Source organism: Vicia villosa, linkage group LG2 (genome assembly GCF_029867415.1).
Source record: "Vicia villosa cultivar HV-30 ecotype Madison, WI linkage group LG2, Vvil1.0, whole genome shotgun sequence".
Taxonomy (NCBI): Eukaryota; Viridiplantae; Streptophyta; class Magnoliopsida; order Fabales; family Fabaceae; genus Vicia; species Vicia villosa.
The window spans coordinates 200,177,354-200,194,974 of record NC_081181.1 but is presented as its reverse complement, the minus strand read 5'-3'; the positions used below and the strand labels follow the sequence as shown (position 1 = coordinate 200,194,974).

The following is a 17,621-nucleotide window of genomic DNA, read 5'->3' as shown; positions in this document are numbered from 1 at the left end:
TTTTATGTTTCACTGAAAATATTTTGATCTTTGTTTAAATTTTTGTAATGTTATGTGTTTAGACTTGCCAAAGTCTTACCAACAAGATATATATTCTCACTCATTGGTTCCTAAAGATTGCCATAATCTGTTAAAATTTTGAATTTTTGCTTCATACACCGCCTTTTTAGTCTCATTCTAAGATTTCTTATACTTTTTACCTAACTTCCAACAGTTTTACACCTCGAGCATTCTATAAAACAATCATTTTCTTGTTCTAACTTTACTTTGGACATTTTCATTCTACCATAACGATTATTTACCTTTAGGTTCAAAATCTCTTGATTATCTCAATGTTTCTTTAGCTATTTTTTTAATCTTTTAGGCCATTTTATTCATCATATCATATTTTTATTTTTTTTGGTTGTCTAAACCCTCCCTAAAAGATTTTGCATTTGAAATTTTCTTGTTTTTCACCATTCAAATGCCACCATTTGATCCCCTGCACTCCCATTTGACTTCTTATCTTTGCTCTCCTCTTGATTTTTCTATTAAAAAATAATACTCTATGTTGAATAATCAAACTCCCTCTCGGAATAACTTTACGGTCCAAGTAAATCTTTCCATTTGTCTTTCTAATAAAAAAAAATCTATCTAATAACATGTCACCCAACTCATAAACAATTCAACCAATATATAGAGCATATTTTACATTGCCTATTCAAGTGATCCATCCAATAAATTATACAAAAAATAGTACTATCACATAAGAAAATTAACAATCCACCTCATTATTTGAGAGATAGTGGATCAAGAGACTATATTGATCTCGTTTATTTTTTTAACGAGTTTGAGAGCTTAATTTTTATATCTTGGTATTATCAATATATTTTTGTACTTAATAAGAGCTTCACTTTAAATTCAATTAAGAGTAATTTGTCCTTAAAATATACAGATATAAGAAAACGTTTTGTATTGTATATTTAAATCTTCACTAATTTTTTATTTTATTTTTTAGGGTTAATAACCATTTATCCATATCATATGAGGCGAATCTCAAAACAACCCTGTAAGAAAAACATAAATTCCATCCCTGTAATTTGAAGATTCCTTTATTTTAGTCTTTTAGTAGATCTGGTCATGCTGATGTGGAAATGACATGTTGGCATGCTTAGGTTAAGTGAGCCATACATGGCTTTATTTTCTCTAATTATTTATTTTCAACCATGGTATTAAATGATGTAAAATAAAACAAAATAAAATCATATTTGATTTTGTTCATCTTCATCGTATGCGTAGCTAGGTTCCCCTTCTCCTTCATTTGTTCTCCATAATTTTCACCTATGGTAGGAAGCGCTAGTTCAGGGATCAAATACAGTGGAAGAAAAGCTCCAATTTGTGGGCACGAGCTTCCTATGAGAATCTTTGTTTTGAAATCAAGGTCAAACCCTGAAAGAAGATATTGGAAGTGTAAAAATTGAGGAATTTGTTCACATTTCTTCATATCCCTTGTTCATATATCATTTAATGGTGATGTATATTAATATTTTTCCAGATTTTTTTTAATCTTCATATGTTTCATCTATTTTCCAAAACGATGATGATTGTCATCTATTTCACTAGGATGATGAACTTGATAATGGAAAACATGATGAACAAAGGTATGATGGAGGTTGCACTAAAAGTGAAAAGATGATGGAGGTTATGAGGAATTATGAAGTTGAGTTTGGGATGAGATTCGTGCATGAGTTTGGGAAGACAATGAACATGAAGAAGATTGAGAAGCTAAAAATGAAGTCTGCAAAAGATCAGAAGACCATTAATGCCCTCACTTACCTTTTTATTGCATCTTGGATTTTTTTGCTATTATGTTTAGTACTAGGTAGAATGTGTTGTGCACATGTAGAATTAGTTGATATGTGGAAAAAATATGTGTTGTACCGATGGAGTTGTATTCTTTGTATTATCTAAATATGAATGCAATGTGATCCATCTGTTTGTCCCATACTGTCACACTTAATACACCTGTAATTAACACGAGGCCTTCTCATCCTAGATCCATTTTCATCATGTTTTCTAATCCTAAGTTTACTTGGTCTACCCGATCCTTTCTAAAATCTAGGTGGAAGCATATCCTCAGCATCAACATTAGGCCACATATCCATTTCATTAGTGAGACTCACACTATATGAGTAACACTTAGTATATGTTTTCCTACTATAACAATCATTCACAAATGTCTCTGGATCTAGTTTCTTATAACTCATGGAACCTATGGCATGTCTACATGGAATGCCCACAAGTTCCCAAAAACATCATGTACATGTTTTTTTACTAAACTTATCAATGAATTGATGACCATCAAATGTGTGGTTAACCTACCAAACCATGTTTTGACACCATGTAGGAATCCAATTACCACTCATTATAACCTCCATGTCCAATCTTTTCTTAGGCATAAACATTATCTTATGTTTTCACTTGTCTAACTTGGTTAAACTAACAACTTCCCTATTCATGAGATAGTTTCTAATCCATTCATACATAATGATAATTGGTTTATCTCTAGCCTGCAATATGGTACTATTGAAAGACTCACTAAAATTATTCATTAGAACATCACATTTTGGATAATAACTAAAAGCATGCTTACACCATAGATTGGTTGAAACACCCAATAGCCATTCCTAAGCTTTTTTTTATCAAGTTGCCGTAACTCAAACATCTTTTTCTCCCAAGCTTGAAGGTATGTTGCTTTTTCTAGTCCCATCATTAGATCCCTTATTTCGCTGTCTCCACCAAATTTCTTTTTGAAATTGGCATACAAATGCCTTAGGCATATTCTATGCTCGATTGAGTCAAACATCTCTTCAAATATAGCCACAAGCCCGTATGAAAATGGTAACACTTTTTAGCTAAAAATCACATATACATAACTATACAAATGAATAGAAATAAATTCATACTTTTTGTTGGTCAGATATGAATACATATCTTCTGTGCTGCCCAATATCTTCCATAAGCAGATGTAAGAACCACCTCCAACTTTCCTTTGTCTCTGTCTCCATAACACCAAATGCTAGAGGAAAATACTAATCATTTGGATCCCTATCCACAACAATAAGTAGCTGGCCACCATATTTTGTCTTCAGGTGACATCCATCTACATAAATAAATGGTTTGCAACCATGGAGAAACCATTTCTTGCAGCCATCAAAACAAAAATAGAAACTATCAAACCTTGGTGGAATTGGCCTCTCCATATTGTTCTTCATAGTATTTTCATCATTTTATTTCTTAAGTTCTGCAGCATTACTATTTCTATTGTCTACATGAGTCACCTTCAATAATTTCTTCAGCTATGTGTTTGGCCCTCCATGCCCTTCCCTTAGAAATTCCAACTGAGTATTTACTCATTAGATCTGAAATTTTGACCTTGCCACTAGACTGCCTCTTTTCTACTACAACCTTAGACACCCACTTTGAGTTTGCTGACTTGTTATTCAAAACCCTAACATATGTATGAGTCCCCACCAAAGTCTTTATTTAAAAAGTGAGTCTGTCACCAACTTTACTACAAAGGACTAAAAAACCACATTTACCCCTACACTCTCCCCTAACCCTATTACTTTCATTTTTCAAAAACCAATCTCTCTACCATTTAGAAAAGACAATTCTCTAAACTTCTCATACTTGAGCATCCTTTCGTTGTCACTAACATCTGGATCAGCGCTACCCAACTCTTCACTTTCATAATCTCCATATTGCTCTACAACCTTTGATGGACTATGATTGTCACCAATGACCCTAGAAGGAACACGCAACTTGAGTTTCTTGGGAGACCTTACAGTTGATGCATTTTTGTTAGCTCTTAACTTGTACCTGAATTTCTTACCTCTGATTTCAAACCTATTACCTTCATCAGGTCTATCAACCTCCACAACCACAAAGCCTTCGTTGTCATCATTCACTCTTTATTCCTCGCTGTCCCGAAATCTTATTTCTACATAGTCTTCATCTTCAACATCATCACTCTCTTCACCAACATCAACAATATTTGGATTCGACGCTCTTTTTGAGTTGTTTCCAACAAAGTGCTCAAGCCAAATATGTCCATCAACATTGTGCAAAATAGAATGATTGGAAATATCTGTAACGTGAACATCTTCAGTCACGTGGAAGAAACTTTCGTCGATACCTTCTATTTTCCTCCACATTCGGATTCCACTACTGTCATATCCACACTCGAGTACTAAGCTCATAACTTCGTAGTACGACCATGTGTCTGAATGTTGCCCACTAACAATAGTTTCACTTCCTCCTCTTAAAAAACAAAGCTTTCTCGCACAAACTGACCACCATGTTGAAAGATTAAGTTGAATAGTGTCATTCCTTCAAATGGAACGAACAGGCATGCATGTACTAAGAATCATGAATGAAATTTCCAAAAGGTTTGGTTTAGTGAAAATAGAAGACAATTGTACCTGACACAACTTCACAGGTTGCCAATGAAGGCTTCGTAATCTTGAAGGAGGCGATGAAGAACCAAGTTTTCTAATTTAGGTTTTTAGGGAGGTGAACGAAATGAATTGATGAATTTTTTATTGTCTTTTATATTTTAATTTCTTAGACTAATTAAAAAAAATTACATCATTTAATATTTTCGAAATAAATAAATAGTATTAAACCACATATGACTCACTTAACCTAAACATGCCAACATGTCATTTCCACATCAGCATTTTAAGTGACCAGATCAACTAAAGGACTAAAACAAGGAAATCTTCAAATCACAGGATAAAATCTGTGTTTTTTTTATAAAGTTGTTTTTAAGATTCGTCCTATATGGCAGGAGGTAATTGGTTATTAACCCTTTTTTTAGGATGGACTAGTTAGCAAATGTGGTTCTATATTATAAGGCTTTCTTAAAATTTAATTTTTATTCCTCTATGCTTTTTGAATGTCATTCCATAAGATTCATAAGAGTTGCTAAATGTAATTTCCATCTAAAACAGACACATGCATATATGATATATTGATATATTTTAACGGTTATTGATCAGTTAACCGTTTTCTGTTATGACAGTTGATATATTTTAACGGTTATTTTAACTAGAAGTAGTTATAACTAGTTAGTTACACTTCCTTATAAACGTATGTTCATCTCTCTTCTCATATTCCACAGGTTCTTTCTTGCAACTTTCCCTTACATTGTGAAAAGAGTTTCTTTAATGGCGAAAGCTCAGAATGCGACTCAGCCACCGAATAGGGATGCAGTGTCGGAGGAGCAAGCAGCAGAGTCCGGTAATGAGGAGAAGGAGTCACCAAAGATGATCAGTTCCACTACTGATCAGAAAGATGCTGGTGGCGGCCGTGATGATGCTGCAATGAATGAGGGAGGCGCAGGAATTGAAGATGATGAGTTAGTAGCAAGGCTTCTGTGTCACGAAGTTGGTCTTGAGGAAGAATATGATGGTATATCATTATCGGATATACCAGTGGATCCCGATGATGTTCCTGAGGAAGAAAATGATGGTATATCATCATTGGATATACCATTGAATCCCGATGATGTTCTTGGGGAAGAAAATGATGTTATATCGTCATTGGATATACCATTGGATCTCGATGATGGTCTTGAGGAAGAAAATGATGGTATACTGTCATTGGATATACCATTGGATCTCGATGATGGTCCTGAGGAAGAAAAGGATGGTATGTCATTATCGGATTTGGATATACCATTGGAAAATGAAGAACCTTCTCAAACTGAAACTGAAACTTCTTCCAAGAAAGGAAAACAAGTAGCTGGTGATGTATCAATCAATGATTCTTCAACATTGCCATTGGATTCAAAGAAGAGAAAAGAGGGACCTGTAACTGAAACAGTTTCTGCAGAAAATCCAACCAAGATAAGAAGAGGTCACCCTCCTGGTTCTGGTTCCGGATCAAAGAAGAGAAAAGACGGACATTCTCAAACAACTTCTGAGCAAACTTCTTCACAGAAAAGTTCTTGATCAGGAAATGATATTTAAATTCCATAATTGTTCTCTTTTCTTTTCAGTTGATTTTTCAGGAAGGATAATTAGAAATTTAATTCCCTGGCTTTGAGATGCATTTTTCTGTTATATGTTGTTAAGAGATGTTCTATGTCAGTGTATGATCTTATTCATGATCAGATATTGTAGTGAAGGTGTAACTTCGAATATTGGTATATTTCCAATGAAATATCATGGATTATCTTACAATATATAGTTCTGTTAACATGTAGAGTGAATGTATACTATATCCTTAGGAAACACAGTAGTGGAACTCAAGCCTAAAAATATGGTTCATATAACTTTCAATAAAGCGTTGTTGACATCCAACTATTATATAGTCCACTTGTGAAATTGCAACTGTTAGGATTACCCGTATCGTGAATGGTTTAACAACTAGTGATATTAATGTTTCATTAAAATAAGAGCACTGCATTTGATAAAAGCCTTTAGCCACCAATCTGGTTTTGAACATATTTACAACTAATAGCCATTCTGTTTGGCGGAAGAAAGACTGAGGTCCATGTCTTCTCTGTGGCAAGGAAGCCAAATGTTTAGAAACTTTGGCTCTTGTGTCAAGTGTTGCAATGTGCGAAGAGATTTGTCAAAGGAACTTAATGGTTGTGATTAGGAAGAGTTGTTTATATCCAAAACAGTCTAATTACTTGCTGAGTTTTACTGCAGATTTGGTAATATAGTAGTAATTCATGCCATTGCCAAGGAACTTTTAGCACAGACTTTTTTTAACAAAAGGCAGCAATGTATTTTTAAAGAAACTTAATTAGAAAGTTGAAAAATTAGGCAAATTAATATGTTCTAACAATATTTGATTGGAGAATCATTCACAAATTAATATGTGTTACTTCATAAATTTCAGAGATACATCTCCGACCACGTTACAAATATGTATCTCCGTAACAATCTGACGTTAAAAAAAGGGTGCGTCCGGAGATACCTTTTCGAAAACTGAAAGGCTTTTTGGAAAGTTGCATAGGGTGTTTTTTAGGTATATAGGATGCTTTAAGAAATTATCAATTTTTATATCTTGGTATATTATCATATCTTCATATATTTTTGTCCTTAATGAGAGCTTCACTTTAAATTCAATTAAGAGTAATTTGTCGTTAAAATATACAGTTTATAAGAAAACAATTAAGAGTGATTTGTCCTTAAAATATACAGTTTATAAGAAAACGTTAAGTATTGTAAATTTAAATCTTCACTAATATTTATTTTATGTTTTTTATGATGGACTAGTTAGCAAATGTGGTTCTATATTATAAGACTTTCTTAAATTTAATTTTTACTCCTCTATGGTTTTTGTATGTCACTCCATATGATATATGTTGGTATATTTTAACGGTTATTGATTAGTTAGCAGTTTTCTGTTATGACAGTTGATTAACTAGAAGTAGTTATAACTAGTTAGTTACACTTCCTTATAAATTGTATATTCATCCCTCTCTCTTCATATTCCGTAGGTTCTTTCTTGCAACTTTCCCTTACATTGTGAAAGAGTTTCTTCAATGGCGAAATCTCAGAATGCAACTCAGTCACCGAATAGGGATGCAGTGTCGAAGCAGCAAGCATCAGAGTTCGGTAATGAGGAGAAGGAGTCACCAAAGATGATCAGTTCCACAACTGATCAGAAAGATGCTGGTGGCGGCCGTGATGATGCTGCAATGAATGAGGGAGGCGCAGGAATTGAAGATGATGAGTTAGTAGCAAGGCGCAGGAATTGAAGATGGTCTTGAGGAAGAATATGATGGTATATCATTATCAGATATACCATTGAATCCCGATGATGTTCTTGAGGAAGAAAATGATGGTATATCATCATTGGATATACCATTGGATCCGTTATTCTTAAACAATGATTTCAATATTTTCATTGCCATTGCCATTGGATTCAAAGAAGAGAAAAGAGAGACCTGTAACTGAAACAGTTTCTGCCGAAACTCCAACCAAGATAAGAAGAGGTTCCGGATCAAAGAAGAGAAAAGAAACAACTTCTGAAGAAACTTGTTCACAGGAAAGAGACAAGAAGGGATATAATGCCACCTGAAAAAACCATTATTTTTGAATCCAATAAAAGCAGTCTTGTCTGTGCAACAATTTCTTCTTGTCAAGATATGAGAAATAATGAAACATATATTTTTAGTTTACTGACATAATCAATTCAAAGAGACACGACCATGATGCATGAAAGAAAGAGTAATATCAATTGCAAAACTGTTTCCAACTAAAGAGAGATCCAACTCTTTTTCAAAGTTATCTCAATTGCATGCATTGTCCTGGCGAGTTCTGCTCGGAAAGCGAGATATGTTTAGATAGCAAAACAATTCACAACAAAAACATTGCTAAATATGAAAATACCACCACAAGCAAGAAGGATATTAGATTGGCTATCACAAAAAGGCTATAGGTGACTGTATTAGAAGCTACAATTTTCTAAGTCCATTATGTTTGAGTGTGAAGAAAGTAATAAGTTATTGAATGTGTGAGAAAGAGCTGCCTGTTATGATAATGTCATCCACGTAAGTTATTGAATGTACACTACTTGTGTATTTAGAGAAAAAAATTGAATAAGGAAGGGTCACACTTGCTAGGCATGAGCCTAGTAGAACCATGGTATCCATTAGTCTCTCAAACCATTGTCCAGGAGCCTGTTTTAGGCCGTAAATAACTTTATTTAGTTTGCGTACGAGTGAGGAATCTCCATTTTCAAACCCTTGAGGTTTTTCCATATAGACCTCTTCATTAAGTGTCACATTCAACAAAGCATTATGGACATCCAACTATTACATAGTCTACTTATGTGAAACTGCAAGTGTTTACCCGTATCGTGAATGGTTTAACAACTAGTGATAATGTTTCATTAAAACAAGAGCATTGCATTTGATTTTCCGTCACCCTTGAAACCTATTTCAACTAATGGCCATTCTGTTTGGTGGAAGAAAGACCGAGGTCCATGCAGTGCCGAAGTCAGAAAAATTATAAAGCATGGGCAAAATAAAATAAACTTTTCATTTTGTCAACAAAAGTATAGTTTAAAATAAAAGAGATGAAACATAACTTTATAATAGCGTGTTATATAAAATCACGAGACAAACGTTCTTTTCAAGACTTCTTTTTAGTAAATGTTTGAATAATATCAATATCATCAAGTGACTTTAATATCTCCCACTCGGTGTAACACATTATCAAGTCATTGAACCATACATCGTTGATCTTATTGCGCAAATTAGACTTAATAATATTCATTGCTGAAAAATGTGTTTCAACGGATGTTGTCGACACCGGCAATATCAAAGCTAACTCAATAAATTTGTAAACCAATGAAAATACCAAATGTTTCTCAGTTTGAACCATCTTCATAACCAACTGATGTTGACCGTGAAACATTTCTTTTACTTGAAGAACATAAGTTTCAAGTTGGTCCCTTATTGTTCCACGGTCATCATCAGAAAAGTCATCATCATATATATTTTAATTTATTTATTTAAATTATAATACTTATTAATAATTATCAAAAATAATTTACTAAAATCCATCCGTGAATCGCACGAACAAACATCTAATTATTTTTTAAATTAGTAGAAGATGGTTTAAATACGTGTCCTATGCACAAATTTCAGTAAATGTAGATTTTTAGAATTAAACTAAGATTGATAGTGAGAGTTTTGCAATCCTTATCTTATTTAATTATTTTTTAATCTTTTTATTATATAAAATTGTCCGAATTAATGCCCTATTTTTCACTGATAAAATAATAATATAATAAATTAATTATTGTAAATTGCCATAATTGCAAAAGAATTGCCTAATTAAATCATTTATATTGAAATAGTTATACGATGAATTATAGTTAAATTTCAAAATATCTCATAATCACTTATGTATAAAAAATAAAATAAGATCAAAGTGTATATTTTAAAATTTATAATTATTTATTGAATTAATAGTGGGAGGTGGTTTTGATTTTTGGATAGGTGTTCTGTTGCATTCATAAAGTCCTACTTACTAGTGATTTTTAAAGTTCATAAAATAAGATAAAATCAGTAATAGAACTATATTATAACATTAATAAACTACCATATGTTGAAATGCAATAGCTATGCTATATAATTCTTTAGAAACACAGCCTGGGCAATGGCCAAGCCTAGCCGGAGCTTAGCTTCGCCTATGGGTCCATGTCTTCTCTGTGGCAAGGAAGCCAAATGTTTAGAAACTTTGGCTCTGGCGCGGTGAAAAAAATATATGCATTTTTCAGGTTTCTCTTGTTGAGGAAAACATTTTGTTAATTGATAGTTATTGCTTGTTGCAGAGTTTAATAGAATTCAAGTACTAAATCATGCTATTCTCTTATTAGTATATTTTCTTAGAAGTTGAACCTAAAAATATGGTTCAGATAACTTAATTTCAAACCTTAGCCATAAAAGTTTGGACTCATGTTTCAAGTATTGCAATGTGTGAAGAGATTTTGGAAAAAGTGACTTAAGTTAAGGACTCGTGTTGGAGCTCCACACCTACTGGAATGTAGATGGTGCTTTTCAGTAGGAAACTCAAAATTCATTAGGAGGTCTTATGCAAGAGGATAGAGGAATTCTGTGGCAACATTGGTTGGGAAATTTTCTTCTAGCTGAAATTTTGGACCTCTTCCACGGCGCATATCAAGAAGTTTTGAGGGGTTATGAGGGCATGCATGCATGAGGAGTAAGGTCTCTAGGAGGTAAAGGTAATTGATAGTTATTGCTTGTTGCAGAGTTTAAATCATGCAATTCTCTTATTAGTATATATTCTTAGAAGTTTCAAACCTTAGCCATAAAAGTTTTTCAGTAGGATTTCAAACCTTAGCCAAGTTTGGACTCATGTTTCAAGTATTGCATTGTGTGAAGAGATTTTGGGGAAAGTGACTTAAATTAAGGATTCATGTTGAAGAAACTTTTAGCAATATAGTAGTAATTCATGGCATTGCCAAGGAACTTTTAGCAATGACTTTTTTTAACAAAAGGCAGAATTGTGTTTTTAAAGAAACTTAATTACAAAGTTGGAAAATTAGGCAAAATCCAAAATAAACAAGAGGGCATATACAACATATCACAAGGCAATATGAATAATGATGATCTAAAGACACAAAATATAAAAAGTCAAATTCAATGCAACCTCTGCAAGTAACAATGCAATTCAATTCAGTGTATATCAGTATTATCTTCTACAAGGAATTAATAGATGACATGAAAATGCATCACTGACTCTATACAAATATTATCATGAGAATTTTGGCTTTTGAATATCATTTCCTAAAACAAAACCACTGAAAAAACAAAAGGAAACAATTATGGTTTCTAAAACAAAACCACTGAATATCATTTTCTGAGTCTATGTACAATCTATACCCCACAATTAGACGCTTATATTCAAGTGTTCCCAACAGATGGAGACTTCATGTCCTGATCATTTGAAGCACTAGTTGTTGCTGATGTGGGACTTATTATGCTTCCATCTCCCACTATTGGAGTTGTTGGCAAATATCCAGATGTAGAACCTTCTTTAGCTGGATCCATATTGGCCTCAAACATCTGATCAACCATCGCATAAAGATTGAAATTTATGCAGATTCTACAATTTTCAATATAAGAAAACATGAATTTCTGTCAATAATAAAGAAAATAATCTAAATATGATTTTCTTACTTGAAGAGCAGCAGCCGAAATTCTTGCACCTGTTTTCTCAGCGGTGTCTGTGTTGAATAAGCCTGCCGTAATCTAATGAACAAAAAAGATAAAGATTGTTAATTTAAACAAATAAGTTCTATCACTTTGAATTTATGATCTGCTTACTTTAACATGGCCGGCCGCAATGAGGGAATTGACAGAAGTATTTGCAAACAGATTTCCCTCAGCACTTGTGCCTGTAATTGTGCACACTGTCTTTTCACGACTGCGACGACCATTATCATCATCGGGCCATTTTAAAGACAATAGGTGAAATTCTCCCTACATGCATATTTTGTATATAGAGTCAGAAAAAGTTATCAAAAATTTAAAGATATGACAAAATTTATCAAAAATTAAGAGATTTGACAGAAAAAGTTAAGATGCAAAATTCAACCTTGCTCTGCCAGAGACCATTTGGAGTAAGATAGACAATTTCTGATATAGAACCATTTGCAGAAAGTACGGTAACAGTTTTACCACGATTTGCCACGGATATTTTGTACAGAACCTCTACCACATCCTGCAAATCATATGTTTAATAAATGTAATATAAAATTGCATCTGAAATGTGAAGAATGGTTAGTTCATGTTATACCTCGCCAGCATTAAAGTGAATCACATGAGGGGTGAATTTAGCACCACCAGTAGCAGAAGGGCTGTCGGGGGTTCTCTTGGTTGGAGATTCTGCAGAAATTGTTGGAGAAAGTCCTTCTTTCTTTGATCCGGAACCGGGACCAAGAGGGCGTCCTCTTTTCCTCTTGGTTGGAGTTCCTGAAGAAGGTTCCTCCTCTTTTATCTTCCTTATTGTTAGGTTGGGAGAAGAAGTAGCAGCAGTTTCAGTTTGAGAAGGTTCTTCATTGATGTGAAGCTCATTGAAGAATGAAGACTCGAATGGTGATGGCGGAAATATACTCTCATCAATATATCCGGTAGCGGAAGTACCGACCATCTTTGCCTCTGCCTTCTTATCATCCCCTTCCATTGATGTGTAACAAGAACAATAAGTTTTGAAACTATAGAATGTGAGCAAGAGAGCAAGAGAGAAAGAAAGAGAGAGAGAGAGAGAGAGGTTGATTTGATTTACATGTACACAAAGAATATGCTATATTTATAGTATGAATGAAGAGCTAAGTAAGAAGGAAAATGTAACTAACTGTTTATAACTGCTTCTAACTAATTAACTGTCATAACAGAAAACAAAGAAGGAAATGTAACTAACTGTTTATAACTGCTTCTAACTAATCAACTGTCATAACAGAAACTAAGAAGGAAATGTAACTAACTGTTTATAGCTAACTGCTTCTAACTGTCCTAACAAAAAACTAAGATGGAAATGTAACTAACTAACTAACTGTTTATAACTGCTTCTAACTAATTAATTACCATAACTAATTTGTTAGATTTGTTTATAAAGTTGATCTCTTCTACATATATAAAGGACTTTTCCTGGTATAATTTAGAGATTGTTTATATGTTCATCAACACATAAAGTTGAAATATAAAAAACCTCAAATTAAAACTAGGAAAGTAGAGATTGAATATTTTATAAAAAAAAAAAAATCATATATTTAATATTTTAGTAACCGTTTAAGAATTTGGTTTTGAAAATTTTTGGAGGAAAAAGTTTTGAAGGCCTACATCTATAAATTGATATGTATTTAATATTTTAAAAATCTTTAAAAAGTGATATTATATGTTAATGAATCATGCTGTTTTCTTTTTATAATTTTTTTAAATATCAAATTATAAATTTGACCTTACCCTTCAAAGCCTCTTTCTTTAAAATCTTTCAAAAAAATCAATTCTTCATACATTTAGGTGAATATGTGGTGTCAGAGAATTCTACATGCCACCTCCTAAATTATATATGACACCTCACCGTATTTTTGTATTGACAAAAAAGTTCTTCATACTATATACTTAAAAAATAGTTACATTTGTTAAAAAATTTACTTTTCGAAATCACTAAAATTCGTAATTTCTAGTACACTCTTAGAAATTTCTGGTACGCGAAGTTGTTTGTACTAGAAACTATTTGTATATGATAAATTTCTGGTAGCGATTTACCTGAATATTTGCAATTTTTCGATTTGCCACAAAATCTACCGAAAATTTTGAAATTGCTTGAAATTTTTGGCATGTCTGCAGATTTTGTTCTTTTCTTGTGTGGCCCAGAGCGGTTCTCACAAAATGACATCCAAACACATTCAATAAACTTCGGTTTTTTACGGTTTTTGTTTTTTAATGGATTGGTTTGCGATTTTTATTTGGATTGGTTTGAATTTGAACATCCATACTGAAGACTCTAAAGACAAGGTTCGGGATAACAAGTTATGAAGACTCTGAAGACATGGTTCTAAAGACTCAAGTTCAACTTTTGATCCTTCTAAAAATGCTTTATCAACACACATTCTGAATCCTTATAAGATTAGAAAATATGATCAAAAAAGTTTTACGTGAGAAAAATAATACATGGTACAAGATCAATATTCCTTCCACTATGCTGATTTTGTGGCGCAAGGACAGTACTATAGTACCATTTTGTCTCCCACCTTCTACTGAGCATTATGCAAAAATACAACTAAGAAATGTGTAATTTCATCTTTAACCTTCAACGGATCTTTTCATGCCCATATAAAGAAGACTTGGAAGAATGGAATAGAAGAATTTTTGACAAGAACTTTTACGTGAAGAACTTTTGAATACCTTTATTTGTCTTGGTTAAGAAAAAATTTCATTCTTGAAACCCAATTCAAACCCCTCTTTCATTTTTTTCATTTATCTTCAATTGATATTAGAGCTCCAGTTCTGATATTGATTGTTATCAAACACTTCAGTGTTTCAGATAAAAATCCAGAAATTCCTTGAAACACAATGGCAGCAGTCCCTCCACCAGTTGCACCCGCTGTTAGTGAAGGAGATCATTATAATGCCAAACCTCTAATTTTTGATGGAGAGAATTTTGACTATTAAAAAGATAGAATAAAGATTTTATTTCTTGGCCATGATCTAGATCTATGGGACATGGTAGTTGATGGCTACGCTCATCCTATTGATGCTAGTGGTAACAAGATAGAAAGAAGAGTGATGAGTGAGCAACAAAAGAAAGATTACAAGAATTATCACAAGGTTACCACCATCATGTTAAATGCTACTTCATACACTGAGTATGAAAATATTATAGACACAGATACAACCAAGACTATATTTGACTCATTGAAAATGACTTGTGAAGGGAATGCTCAAGTGAAAGAAACCAATTCGCTTGCCTTGTAACAGAAGTATGAAGCAATCAAAATGGAGGATGATGAAACTGTTGAGAACATGTTTTTAAGGTTTCAGATTCTAGTAGCAGGACTGAAGGTTATGAACAAAGGGTACTCCACTATAGATCATGTGAGGAAGATTATCAAAAGTCTACCCAAGAGATGGAGACATATGGTAACTCCGTTGAAACTGTCTAAGGATCTGAACAACACTACTCTTGAGGAACTTGTTAGTTGTTTGAGAAGTCATGAGATAGATCTTGAAGAAGATGAGCATCAAAGAAAAGAAAAATCGGTGTCTCTGAAATTTATGGGAAAGTCAGAAAAGACTAAAATCTTTCAAGCTGAAGAGGAAGAAGAATCTGAAGAATAAGATGCGTTATCTCTTTTCTCCAGAAGGCTAAATCAACTCTGGAAGAAAAGATAAAAGTTCAAAGATTCAAGAAGGATAAGTTGCCACTTTGAATCTACTTATGGAAAGAAGAAGTAAAGTGCTTGCAAAGACATCGCATGCTTTGAATACAAGGAGTCAAGTCATTACAAGAATTAATGTCCCAAGCTCAGAAAGGACAAGTCCAAGAAGAAAGTCTCCAGAGGGAAGAAGAAAGGGATGATGGCTACCTGGGATGATTCCAATTCTTCTGAAGATGACTCTGAGGAAGAGCAAACAAATATGGCACTGATGGCATGCATAAAGGCATCTGATGAAAAGACTGCATCAAAATCAAAATATGAATCAGACCCAAAAGAGGTATTTTTTGACTTATCTCATTCTGAATTAGAGTTATGCTTATCTAAAATTCTGGAAATGTATCAGAAGCTTTGTAACAAATACAAGGATTTGAAACAAGTTCATATATCTGAATCTGAAGCTCAGTGTTAGCTTAAGAAAGATTTATCCACTTTATATGAAGAAATTTTTACTTTGAAAAATGAGAACTCTGCCTTAAAAAGCAAGTGCTAAAAACTTGAGGAAGAAATTCAGAAGCTTCCGTGGATTATGAAAATGTCATAAAGAAGTATGATAAATCTTTTTCGAAATTTATTGCATAATGACTTCAATGATTTATGGAATTAGTAGAAACGGAACTAGAGAAATTGGTTTTGATTTTGATGAAAAATCTACTTTAGAAAAATATGATAAACCAAAAAATCTTTACGCTTATTTTGTCCCTAAGGTTTCACAAAATAGATTTGTGCTTGAAGAAAAACTTATTTCAAACCTAAGGCAAAATCTAAAGCTCATTCCCGTTTCAACTATTCATATAGATTTGATTATCCTGAACCTAAACCCAAGTTCGTTAAGAACTCTGAGAGTACTAACAAGAACGACTCAAAAGATTATGGGTACCTAAGGACAAGATAATCTATGTTGTAGACATCCTTACTAGCTTAGTTAAAACACCAATCGTGGTACCTGGACTCTGGATGCTCACGAGACATGACAAGAAGAAGGAATATGTTCCAATGTCTGGAACTTAAGCCTCGTGGATTCGTAGGTCTCGTAGGTGATAAAAAAAGGGAAGATCATTGGCTCCAGTACAATTGGTAACAGTTCTTTCTCCTCTATTATTAATGTTTTACCTGTTGATGGATTACAACATAGTCTATTGTCCATAAGTCAATTAAGTGACAATGGTTATGATATAATCTTTAATCAAGAGTCCCGTAAAGCTGTTATTCAGAGAGATGACTCCATTATGTTCAATGAATAAAGAAAGAACGACAGTCACAAGATCATACTTTCTGATTTGAAAGAACAAAATGTTAAATGTCTTGTGCATGTGAAATCATTTTTTTTTTATGTCAAGGTATAATATGAGATCCATTTTTTTCTTGGTGAAAAATTAAAATGAATCTTCACTTTACATTCAATTTAGAGTAATTTGTCTTTATATTTTAACCGCTGTTGAAAAGTTAGCAGTTTTCTGTTATCACAATTGATTAGTTAGAAGTAGGTTCTTTCTTGCAACTTTCCCTTACATTGTGAAAAGAATTTCTTCAATGGCGAAAGCTCGTAATGCAACTCAGCCACCGAATAGGGATGCAGTGTCGAAGCAGCAAGCATCAGAGTCCGGTAATGAGGAGAAGGAGTCAGTGACTGATCAGAAAGATGCTGAGGAAGCATCAGACTCCGAGTCACCAAAGATGATCAGTTCTACTACTGATCAGAAAGATGATGAGGAAGCAGCAAGGCTTATTATTTCCAATATTGCTCTTGAGAAAGAATATGAATATATATTATCTCAGCTACCATTAGTTTCTTTATTCTTGGATCCTACTACCATCAATGAAGAGAAAAATGAAGAACCTTCTCAAACTGAAACTGAAACTTCTTCCAAGAAAGAAAAACAAGTTGCTGGTGATGTATCGATGAATGAGTCTTCAAAATTGCCATTGCCATTTGACCTCAATGAAGAACCTTCTCAATCAGACACTGAAACTTCAACACTGCCATTGCCATTGCCATTGGATTCAAACAAGAGAAAAGAGGGACCTACTGAAACAGCTTCTGCAGAAACTCCAACCAAGATAAGAAGAGGACGCTCTCCTGGTTCTGGTTCCGGATCAAAGAAGAGAAAAGGCCGACATTCTTAAACAACTTCTGAAGAAACTTC

At 33.4% G+C, this 17,621-nt stretch overlaps 1 protein-coding gene across 1 annotated transcript; it reads right to left on the bottom strand.

Moving 5' to 3' along the window:
• Positions 1–11,437: 11,437 nt before the first annotated feature.
• LOC131651068 (AT-hook motif nuclear-localized protein 10-like) lies at positions 11,438–12,719 on the bottom strand. The gene is made up of 5 exons (XM_058920746.1): positions 12,333–12,719; positions 12,132–12,257; positions 11,861–12,016; positions 11,714–11,785; positions 11,438–11,599 (listed from the first exon to the last, which is right to left on the bottom strand). The coding sequence occupies exons 1-5, from the start codon at positions 12,717–12,719 to the stop codon at positions 11,438–11,440; spliced, it is 903 nt and encodes a 300-aa protein (XP_058776729.1).
• Positions 12,720–17,621: the final 4,902 nt, after the last annotated feature.